Consider the following 12,195-nt stretch of genomic DNA (forward strand, 5'->3'; position numbering starts at 1 on the left):
ACGATACCGGCAAAGGATTTAACGATGCCGAGTCCAGGTACTCCGATATCAAAGAGTTTTCCCTCGCACTCCTCATCGCTGCTCGACGGCTACAGCAACACTTCCAGGCACACACCATTCATGTCCTAACCAACCAACCCTTGAAGTAGGTCCTCCAGAAACCGGAATCCTCGGGACGATTGGTAAAATAGTCCATCGAACTAGGCGAGTTTGACATCCACTACATGCCACGCGCAACCATCAAAGGGCAAGTTGTCGCAGACTTCATTGCAAAATTCATACCTCTGGAGGATAGCGAGCCCCCAAACGAGACAGCATCGGAAACCAGCACCACCCCAATATGGACACTTCACATCGACGGGTCCTCCAATAGCAAACTTAGCGGGGCCGGAATGGTCTTAACTGACCCAGAGGGGCATACATACGAGTACGCGCTACAGTTCAAGTTAAAGGCCTCTAACAACACAGCCGAGTACGAAGCATTAATAGCCGGTGTTCAATTGGTAAAGGAACTGGGAGTGAAAAGCCTGAACATCTTCAGCGAACCATATTTATCCCACTATCAGTCCCTCACAAAAGCTCTACTCCAGCAATGCCTTCCCAGCCACATCTTAAAGCGGACGCCGTCGCCAGGTTAGCGACATCATCACTAGACACCGATATTGAGAACCACAAAATGGAAAGTCCTAAAAAAGCCAAGTATCGATAGACCATTCTCAGAGATATTTGCCACAGAGAGCCAACAACCACCCTCATGGATGGATCCATTCATCGATTACCTCTCAAAAGGCATCGAGCCAACAGACAAGGCTATCGCTACAAGACTCCGCAAAAGGGCGACACTATACACAGTCCAAGAAGGAAAGTTATACAGAAAAGGACAGTCGTTCCCCCTACTGAAATGCATCTCCCTCGAGGAAGGACAGCGAGTTCTACTGTCATTACACAGTGGAATCTATGGCAACCATACAGGGGCCAGAAACTTGGCATTTAAGGCACTTCGTACTGGGTATTACTGGCCCACTATAGAAGAAAAGCTACCAGAGGTCCTCTGGGCAATCAGAACAACTCCAACAGAGGCCAATGACGAGTCCCCCTTCTGCATGTCGTTCGGCACTGAGGCAGTGATCCCTGTTGAACAAGAAGCTCAAAATGATAAAATGGCATGTTTTGATGCACTCACCAACTCGGAGGGACTGAGCCTCAATTCTGACCTCCTGGAAGAACGCCGAGAGCGAGCACACCTTTGCAACATCAACAACAAGCAACGTATCGCCCGATACTACAACGCAAGGGTAATGCCTCGCCTTTTGTCTGTCGGAGACTAGGTATACATACCAGGGAAGTCTTCACTAGGTTTGGCACCATCGGCTGAGGCCCATCGGGACTCCCAGGTACTATGCTATGGGCCGGGTTCACGGCCCACCATGGCGGGGCTCATGGGGGATGCCACCCCGGGCACCTAGGGCCCGGGGCATGGCTAGCACAGCCCATCTGATTACACAACTGAGGGCTGATAAGGCATCCGGAGAACAGCCTGCGTCCCACATCGAAGATAAGGGAAACTCCTTTCCCATGCTCGAGTATTAAAGCATCAGTACAACTACCTTTTACGGGTAATAACTCCTTTATCCACTATTTGCTTGATCCACGTATATATTAGTTTCTCACTCAGGCATCGGAGAGGTGTAAACCGTCCGGTACGGTTTACCCCTCTAACGCTGTGTTCTTGACTCAGGATTTAGGAGTTGGATCGGTACCCCAGGCGGTATAGCATTCTGTGTGAGGTACCCGGAGAAAGCCACCAGAAACATTGGCGCGCCAGATAGGGGAGAATCATGACCGAGCCGGAAGAAACGGTAGGTGAGGGTAGAAATGTCGCCCGGGAACTGATATTCTTTCCTGGTACTTCATCAGCAGGACCGCCAAGTGCCGGAGGAGAGGCGCATGGTCTCGGATTCTTGGACCTAGAGAACGCAAATGACCCACCGGTTATCCGGGACCAAGTGGCCCCGTTCTCAGAGTTGGAGTCGATGCGAGCTGAGATCGCAGCCTTCCGGGAACAATCCAGGATCGATCGGGAACAACAAAGAGTCGAGAGGGAAACAAACCTCCTTTCGCAACAGAGACTGCAGGAGCTGGAAGATGAAAACACTGCGCTGGCTCGAGCACTGGATAGAAGGCACCAGCATAACGAGGCCCTCACTCAAGCCATAGCTAGAGCATCCCAGGTAGCGACAGATGTAAATGCTGCCCCAGTAATGGGAGGCACCGGCCTCGCTCCAACCCCGTTCACGGGAAGTGGTCACCGGATGATCCACGTACCGGTAGACTTATACCCAGAATGTCTGAGTCATTTGCCACCACCGCCATTGCCACAGCCAACTTAATGTGACCCACCGGTAACTAATCCAAACACGGCGTTACTCTTACAAATGAGTAACTCCTTGCATGCCCTGTAGGCAAGGGTAGAGGCAGCAGATAATAGGGACACTTGGCGGCCCCTAACCACTTATAAGGACCGTCCGGGTCCTTTCACCCAATAGGTTAGAGGCGCCATTCGAACGAACATATCAAAGCCACTGAAGATTGACTATACGGGAGTAGGAGACCCGTACCAGCACCTACAGGCTTTCCGCTCACAAACAAGCGCCAAGGGATACACGGATGAGGTGTGTTGTAATATGTTTCAGGAGACCTTATCAGGGGAAGCTTTGAGTTGGTTCTACGAACTGCCGGCCGGTTCTGTAGGGAATTTCAAGGAGCTCGCGGACAAGTTCGTAGCTCGATTCATTTTGCGTACTGATGGGATACATACCCCGAAGGGGCTGCTAAAGATTCAACAGGGGGAAAATGAAACTTTGAAGTCCTTCGTTAATCGATGGCAGGCGGCTACCGCTAAGTGCCGGGACCTTAACAAAGAACTGGCTGAGCTGGCTTTCAAGAGGGGTTTAAGGCGCGGAGAGTTTCTCTACGGGATTAACCATCACCCCCCGGCTAGCTACAACGAGCTGATGGCTACGGCCATCAGGCACGCTCAAGCCGAATTCGAAACATATGGGGATAACGTCAGACCAGAGCTAAGGGTCTCCAACCCGGCCCCGGTGGTCAGCAATGAGCCACGAAAGAGGGAGTGGGTCCATAATCAGGATCGATCACCCCATACCTCGAGCAAGAGAAGCAAAGAGTCCTCGTCCAGGTCTAGCGGTTACGTGAACACTCAGCCTCGCCGGGAAGAAAGGGCACAGTAGGCTCCGCGAACACCACCACCACCCCGATATGAGGTTTTTACTATCCTCAACGCTTCGTATGAAACTATATGGAACGAGAACAAGGATGAAATACCTGGACCACCACCGAGGAAGTTCCCGAAGAGTAAAGTTACCCAGCAAGATACCGGAAGGTTCTATACATATCATGAGGATGCCGGGCATAATACCAACCTCTGCGTGGCTTTAAAAAATACAATCGAGTCGCTTATTCAGAGGGGCAAGCTTCAGCGGTACCTGCCTGCTAAAGAAGTAGGAGCTATCACTACTACAAAAAGTTAATCACACAACACTAATCACACAACAGAACAGAAATCATCTGTTGTGTGTTTAAGTAAGCTCGATTGTACAACGGTATTAGGGATATTCTGTTGTGTGAATGTCAACAAAGTGATAACTTTTTTATCAAAACTATATTACACAATGGAATTAAGTATTGTCCGTCGTCTGAGTGTTAAAAAATTTAGCGGCAGATTTCCCTCCACTTTGGAGTCTTGGTTGGCTCTTGAAACACTAAAATTTGGGCTACTAGGTACAACGGGTTTCATTATTTCCGTTGTTTGATTGAAAAACTTAGAACAAAGTTTGAGTAAGCTTGCTTGAATGTCTTCCCCTAGATAGGCCTAGTGTAAGCTGTGGTCATCAGACAACAGATTTAAGCTATTCTATTGTGTGAAGTAGGAACATAGGCGGCAAAATTTTGAGCCAAAATGCTGTAGGCGGCATGTTTCCCTCCATGTTTCCACATTTTGAATTTATGTAGTGCACTCATACGACAGTTGGTGAGCTTTCTGTTGTGTGAGTAACTTCGAATTTTTTGCTAAGTTTAATTGCCATGCCACATCGTGTCCAAAAGAAAAAAACAAAGAAAACAAAACCTAGCTAGCTTCTCGACCCTCTCAACCCTCTCTCTCGACATCAGTTTTACAATAGCCTCCACGAAACCTAGCCTCTCTCTCTCTCTCAGTCCTCGCTCTCTGTTTCGTGAACCTCTCTCTCCATCAAGTCTAGCCATCTGCAAGCGTTTAACGATGGCCAGCAAGATTGGACTCTGCGACTCGACTCGTTCTCCAACTCGTTTCGGGGGATCTCGAGCCTCTTGTCGTCGCCGTCGAAGACCTCGACGTGCAGCAACAGATTCATTCCATGCCAGTAGTCGTCCGAGCTCCACTAGTTTAGGATGAACGACAAGGCGTCGCCGGTGAAGGACGGCGGGAATGAGGCCTACTCTGGCTGTTGAGATTAGTGCTTTTTGGGTCTAATTTCAATTCTTTTCTGCTCCTGCAGGTGGCGTTGCCAATATGGACGGCGAGAACATTCCGGGCCCAACTTCCCAAACCCTAGTGCTCCCAATTCTTCCACCATGCCATGGACGGTGTAGCTGTGCCTGGGCTACTTCAATTTGGCGTGGGCAACACAGTCAAGGTTAGTTTCTGCACCTCTTGCTCTTACAAGTAATTCTCTTTCTTCTCTGTTTTAGTGGGTTTATTTCTTTGTGCTTATAATTCAAATTGAACATTGCATAGATGAAACCGCTCAGATTCTGGTTGAGTTATTGGAGGTGGCAATCACATCAATCGTTTTCCTGAAAGGAATTTATCCTGCAGGTTTGCTTTATTCTCATTCAATCACAAAGCCCAGTTCTTGTTTGTGGTTTCTGGGAAAATTTTTGGTATTGGGTTTGTGTTTTTCTTCCATTATTTGGGAACCCAGAAAGGAAAACCATAAAAGCTCATGTGTATGAGGGGTTTAATGTTTGAAATTGCTTGGTTTTTGGGTTGAAGGTGCTTTTGAGAGAAGGAAGTACATGAATTTGGTTGTTCATAGAACTCGGCACCCTGAGCTCAGAGATTATATCCATTCTGCTGTCTCAGGACTTCTTCCTTTTATCAAAAGGGTAAGTCCTTTGGGAACAAATTCCTTTGTTTTTGTTTTTTTTTGTTTGTAATATATTGTCTTTTGGGTTTTAGGGGTCATGTACATTCCCTTTTAGTTTTTTTTTCTTTCCCTTTACCCCTCAACAAATTGTGGTTTGTATCGACAGCTATTGCTAGTTGTTATCATTGCTGAGATTCTGAAGAACAAGATTGGCTGTTGATAAGAGTATGTTCTTGTGCTTTGCTGATAATTGTTTTTTGTTTTTGGTATGTGTTGATGCTTTGGAAACGAGGTCATAATTTTCTCTCATGATCCAAAATAAGATAATGTCTATTAATTGTCTATTGTCTGCTTTATACATGTTTTATTCACTCTTTCTTGCTTTTCACCACTATGAGAATGCTTGTAACTTGTGGTTTGCTTGAATGGTTTTTGTTGGAAGTGCATGTCCAGCTTGTGTCAATTCCTGACATGTTGCTATATTTGCAGATATCTCCTGCTGAAGTAGCTATGCAACTGGTAATTCAAATGGTAATTTTCTGTTGGAGATGTTCATGAATTGATTACTTACTGTAAATTTTTGGCTTGCCATTTGAAAGTTAAGTTAACATAGTTTACTTTGTGATCAGTGGCTGAACTTAATAGATGGAACATGTACTCAAGCTTAAATAAGAGCCATGGAGCACTTCCTTGGACTTCTAGAAATGATATGACTCTGCGTTCTGCAATGGTAAATTTATAGAGTTTATAACTTGAACAATTTGTTTGAAAATGGTAGCTAGTTTTTGATTATGTGTCTATAACAACTGTGTTGGTGCGTCTGAAATGATTTATGAAAAGATGAATGTTACAATTCATTGATCATTTCTTTTTGTTATGTGTTTATCTTGTATTCAGGCTGTCGAGTTGTCAATCTTCTTGAATGATAAAAGGTTGCTATCCACACAAGTAAAAGCACCTGCCCAAGCAAGGCAAATGGTATGTTTATTGATTTTCTCAATTTATACTGCAAATCCTCCGATTCAGTTCTTCTTGTTAATATATTTTCCATTAGTACTTTACTGAAAGAACTAGTGAACTTCACTGTAAAGGGTTAGAGGTGTGACTGTCATCTTGTGCATTATTCATGACCATTGAACTTCTAGTTGTCTAGTCTCTCATATTCCAGAGAAGCAATCATGTTATGTGTGCTGACCTTATGATATATGTAGGGAGCACTTAGAGTTTCCATGACAAGTCCAGGACTTATCTATGAGCCTTATGCACCTCGTGAAAAAGTTCCATTTTTTCAAGAGGTTAGTAATTTCTTTTATTATTCTTCGAAATTGTTGTACAAGCCTTCAGAGTAATGGAACTCTACTGAGAGTTAGTAGCAGTTTTATGCACGAGCGGCAATAATAAAAATATTATTATAAACTTGTGGATTGAGCATTTCGATCAGTTAATTCCGAGATTTGTTTGGAGTAGCTTTCCCCTCACTCAAGAGGCATCAGTTGTCAAGAAAAAGAGGTACTGTCGTGCACCAGATATTTACCCAGCTTATCTTCTTTGTATTTTCTTTTCCCAAATCTATTTAGCTGATTTGTTTTCATGTATCCTCTTTTTTTTTTTTTTTTTGGCATTCAGTGGTTGAAGTTTCAGGTTTCTTTCAAATCATACATACCCTGTTGTGTTAACTATCTTACTTACGCATTGTAAAGATTTTTCAATTCGGACATAGTGTTCTTTTGCATCTGCTTTATCTTTGTCTTAAAAATCTAATCTTGGTGCATCATGAATCCATTCTAATCTAGATATTAAGAATAATTATAGATATTCACTAATCCCATTATCTAAGATAAGTTCTAATAAGCTTGAGTCTTGCAGGCTTTAATGGATGAAGCAAGGTTTTGGGGAGCTTTTGGATTATACGCTACAATAAATGTGGTATGTAGCGTGAATGCGTGATTAGTTTCTTTAGTTGGATAGTTTTCTCTTACAATGTACTTTAGTACTCAAGGGGATGAATTGTGAAACTACTTTAGTATATATGGTTTTGAAGATTTTGGTTCAAAATGGTTTATGGCATCTAGTCTTAACCCTTGAATTATTTCCTAAAGTTCTATGAATTCTCTTTATCCAAAATTTCTTAAAAAGCATGGTTCATATAATTTCTTGCAGGTTATTTCGTTCCTGACATTGTGGTGGCTGCAGTAATTGGAGTTATGACCAGTTGGTCTGTAGGCCCTCTGGTACCTATTTGTGGTCGCTGGTTAGCCAGGTCATCCATTTTGCAAGTCTTATTGCATCCTAGTGTGCTAGACTTGGCTCCGTCATCTCAGTTCTTTCCATATAGCACGGCTGCACCCAAGAGAGTTGTCTTCCAGCATACTTTTCTTACTGCAGGTATCCAAACTAGCACAAGTTATCATGTGAAATGAAGATCATACTCTCTCTCTCTCTCTCTCTCGCCATTGATATATTCCAAGCTTGTTCGTACATGTTTAGCTGTACACCTACTGGTATTTGATAGTTGAAAATAGAGAGATCTGTTTGGTTAGTGAGAAAATTAAGATAAGAGAGATTGTTGTTATCATATTTTGAACGATTTGCTTTGGGTGTTCTAAGCCTTATCTTCAACAATACTGTTTTTGATGATGATTATCAGTTCTTTGTAGGAATGTGGATTTTTTATGTTAATTTTTTTTTTTTTGGCTTTTTGGTTGAATGATATTTAAGTAGGATAAAGGCTAGGTCTTGAGGTTTAATTTTTAGGAATGATGGAAAAAGAAACAATGAGTTTATAGTTGGTTGTTTGGACATTCCCATTGAATAAATCTACATCACAGTCCAGCTAGCCGGGACAATTTCCATTTGGTTTTTGATTCTTCGATCCTTTTGGTTTCGGACGTGGTTGATAATCAGTACAAATTGTATATAATTGTTATTTCAAATACTTTGCCTTAAAACAAAACAACGAGAGCCTCCAGAGTCCGTGCAGCCATCAATTAACCTCAACCTCAATTGGTGCAGCCACTGCCCTTTCTCTCCCTCTCACTCTCAGCAGTAAGACCAATTCTTTCTTACTTTCTTGTATCAAGTTTTGAATGCTTTTGTTTTTCTTGTCTCATTCAATTTCAGCTTCTGGGTTAAAGCTAATATAACTGATTTAGGTTTCAGATTGCTTTTCAAGCTATGCAAGTGTGTGATTGTATCTCAATTTTTGGGTTTTTCTTTCTCTTATGATCTTCCCTTTTAAATTCTTGTTCTTTCATCGCATTTTTTGTATCTGTTACTGGGCCTTTTTAAAGTTTGAGCTGAAAGGTAGCTACTTCTTTTTCAGTCATTTGTCTTCTTTATTTTAAGGTGTCGGCGGCAAAATGGGACAAGAGGCAGCTACACTTGAGGATTCTCCAGTTGAGTCCTTGCTGGAGGTAGCCTACTCCCTTTTCCAAACCTCAATTGCATTTTTGGACTATTGAAATGATATCTAATGTTTTCTAAGGTCGATTAAGAGGTGATTCTCTCAGTGGGACACAACGTATGATGAATTTTGGTAAGTAGCTTCCGTCTTATCTGTTTAATATGCATATTATATGTTTAATATGCATATTGGCTATTGATAATAAATTTGTTCCTTCCTTCATAAGGATGTACAATTTTCTTTTTCTACTCACATGACCAATTAATCTTGTCATTTCAGGTGACAAATACACCTATTTCTAGTTGTTTATCACTAACGTACTGAAGCTATAGAGATTAACGGGTAATCATTTCTAAGCTAAACTTATCACTTGTATATATCATATCTAGTGTCAATTGTGTAATGCTGTTATTACTTCTGCACAGACCAAATTTCATCAAATTACTAAACAAGTGTAAATCTTGCAGGCCAATTGCGAGTGAGACATTTGAGGTTTTATTGAAGCCAATGGCAGCTGAAGGCTAAGAGCTATCGAGAATATGAATGTTTTTTTATTCATGTGTAGCTAGCTAGGAATGCTCTTGTTTGGTGCATTATCTAGTTACTTGATTTTATGGATGCTTGAATAATGGTACTTGAATGATATGGATTAGAATACTGTTTATATGGTAATATATCGAGCATTATTTCTGGATAAACGTTTATATGGATATTCTTCTTGTTGTCCAAAGTTAAGTCATGCAACACAATGCAAAATAATGTGTTGTATGACTGTAAAAGAGTTCAAAATTAAGGCTTCTCCTACAACAGTTACTGATATTAGCCAATTCGATTACAATATTCACACCACAGTTAATCAAATATAGCTGTTGTGTGAACCAACAACAGAAAATAACAAATTTTTGTTGTGTGAGATTCATAACACACAACAGAAATAAATTATCCCTGTTGTCTGAATCAATCAACAGACAACAGATATCATTTCATTGAGTTGTCTGTTACTTATCTCAGACAACAGAGAAAAAATTCTATCTGTTGTGTGTTATGAATCTCAGACAACAAATGTGTGTTATGAATCTCAGACAACAGCTAAATTTCATTTTCTGTTGTCTGAATGGCCATGTCAATGTCGAGGCATCCCCGTGCATGTGATTACACGCATTTTTATGCATGTAATTGTATCTAAAACACTATAAATAAGTTAATCCTCAAGTCAATTTTTATGTAATTAATTCACTTTTATTTATTGTGTAGGAAATAAGCGGAATTGCGGAAATCAAGGGAAAATTGTGGAAAATTGGAGCAAATTGGAGTTTCCGACAAAATGACGAAATAGTCAATGCGGATCAACCATGGTCAATGCCAATCAAGGGAACGGAATCTAATTGCCTCCGATAGTATTTGCGGAAATGAATTGAGAAGAAAGAAGAAAGAAGAAGGAAGAAGGAAGAAAGAAGAAAAGAAAAAAAAAAGACAAGGAAAAAAAATGATAATAGCAATAATGACCTTGCTGACGTCATGATGACGTCAGCATCAGAATCCATCCACCCCCCCCCCGGTGCATGTCCTTCACCATTTCTTCCCCTTTCTCTTTATTTTTATTTTATTTTTTTTATCTTCTTCCTTTCTTCCTATCACTAGCTGCCACGTGTCCTATATTCTATCTTCTTCTCCTTCCAGCCTTCCACCACCGAGAACCATATATATATATCAATTCTAATTATACCTCATATCCATCAACCCTACAGCAGCTACAGAGCCGCAACACACTACCTTTTCTATTCTTCTTCACCTCCTGCCGCACTCCCCACCATCACCCTTCTCTCTCTCTTCTTCTCCAACACACCCAAAACCACCCCTCCACACCATTTCTTCTCCTCACTAAGAACCTCCTCATCAAGATCTACCATCACCTCACCAAGATCCATTTTCCTCCTCACCAAGATTCACCTCACCAAAATTCCATCAAATCTTCATCAATTTCTCAAAGGGATTTCAAGGAGCTTCAAGGGATCTCATCTACATCAAGACTTGAGATTGGGTATAGTGGGAAGCCATAAATCAAGGCTTGTCATAATTGCTCCATAGCAATTTGTGACTTGTTCTTGTTACTTTCCACTCCTCTTTACCTTTACCTCTTTAATTGATGAATATTGTTGTTGATTTGTGGATGGGTTGTGAGTAGTCTATTTAGGAAGCTAGGGTTTGAGCCCTAGCATGGATTTAATGTAATAAATATGTTTTGATTTAATGGTTTTTAATTTCGTGTTTGGCATATGTTCTATTCTATAATATTTGGTTTAGATGCATGCTTAGGAGCTTGATTAACTCTTGAATGTGTAGATGAGCATATCTAGAACAAATTAGGGGACCTAATCACTTCTCTAATTTATGGCTAGGACACTTGTTTAGAACATGGTTAGTTACAATACCAATTTCGATTGCCGTATTGGCTAGCTTGGGAACCTTGATTCTAGGACTCTTCGCCTTTTGGTGCAACTCGAGGCCCTAACAAGGCTCTAGATTGTCCCAATTGAGTTTCTACGACCCTTGATCCGGAGTAGGAATACCATTTAAGGAATCTAATGACCCATGAGCCTTGAAAAGCCTTGGGTGCGGTTCTTGATACCACTATGAATTGAATGACCATTGTCGGAATATATTTATGCATTAAATTTGGCTAGGAGGATACCATAGTGACCTAATTTTCATTTCTTGATAAGTTTCTATTATCTTTATCTTTATTTGCAATATTAATTTTCAATTGTCAATTTTATTTTTCACAATTAAAAAAATCAAATTTTGCAAACCACTTTCATTGTCCATACCATTTGGTTGTGAGCTTCCGCATTTATTTGTGGTTCTCTTGACCAATTTTAGGCTTGGTTGTTCCGAGCCGGGCATGTAAATAGTTTGGTGCTATTTTTCTAGATTTTGTGAATTGTTAGTGACTTAGTAATCGGCATAACCAAGGATTGGAGTTAGCTTTTCAATCCCCGTGGTACGATAATTTCGGGTTCAAATATTTCCCACTTCTTTGATGACCGTGCCCTTATTGCGCGTAAGTTGCATTTAAGCACACAAATCAAATGGCGCCGTTGCCGGGGATTAAAGTGTAATAGCTTTAATCCCTTGGTTTTTGGTTGTTAGGTCACTTGCATTATTTTCTTAGTTTTAGTTAATTTTTCTTAGTTTGTTTAGATTAAAAAAAAAAAAAAAAAAAGTGTGTTTCTTTATTTTACTTTTCTTATTTTGAGTATTTCATACTTGTGTGTTTGTTTGTTGAGACATTGTGATTATTTCTATCGAAGTGACGGGCCTTGTATTACTTTGTAGTACATGTAAGACATGAGCATCGATAGCGATCGTCACTTGCCTTGACTTGTTTGTTAGTTTTTTATTAGGTTTCCTACTTAGTCGTTAATTTCTTGCATTGTTGATTTTCACTATTTCTTTGCTTTGCTTATTTTAGTTTCTTATTTAATTGTTGTCTCACCTTCTCTCCTTAACCCCTCCCATTCATTGTGAAAAGTGAAATTGGATTCTCATTGCCTATTTTGTGAATTTTTGAGTACTCATTATGTGGTCTCATTTTTGTTCCAAGGTGTATGAACAAAGTATCTTCTTCATATCAACCGATCACTC

At 40.9% G+C, this 12,195-nt stretch overlaps 1 protein-coding gene across 20 annotated transcripts; it reads left to right on the forward strand.

Annotated features, from left to right (window-relative positions):
- Window positions 1–4,115: 4,115 nt before the first annotated feature.
- Window positions 4,116–9,238, forward strand: LOC133735179 (DNA polymerase zeta processivity subunit-like). Of its 20 annotated transcripts, none has more exons than XR_009858816.1 (11): window positions 4,116–4,694; window positions 4,796–4,876; window positions 5,054–5,166; window positions 5,637–5,678; window positions 5,777–5,877; window positions 6,045–6,129; window positions 6,359–7,073; window positions 7,308–8,192; window positions 8,493–8,560; window positions 8,632–8,682; window positions 8,830–9,238. XR_009858816.1 is itself a non-coding variant. In XM_062162588.1 (5 exons), the coding sequence occupies exons 1-4, from the start codon at window positions 4,571–4,573 to the stop codon at window positions 5,365–5,367; spliced, it is 372 nt and encodes a 123-aa protein (XP_062018572.1). In that variant the 5' UTR covers window positions 4,122–4,570; the 3' UTR covers window positions 5,368–5,372; window positions 5,637–5,676. The 20 variants fall into 20 exon arrangements, 1 of the variants encoding a protein (XP_062018572.1); XR_009858814.1 differs by having other exon boundaries at window positions 4,117–4,694; window positions 7,308–7,532; window positions 8,117–8,192; window positions 8,493–8,682; XR_009858813.1 differs by having other exon boundaries at window positions 4,117–4,694; window positions 7,308–7,532; window positions 8,128–8,192; window positions 8,493–8,682.
- Window positions 9,239–12,195: the final 2,957 nt, after the last annotated feature.

The sequence above is a fragment of the Rosa rugosa genome, chromosome 3 (assembly GCF_958449725.1).
Source record: "Rosa rugosa chromosome 3, drRosRugo1.1, whole genome shotgun sequence".
Classification (NCBI taxonomy): Eukaryota; Viridiplantae; Streptophyta; class Magnoliopsida; order Rosales; family Rosaceae; genus Rosa; species Rosa rugosa.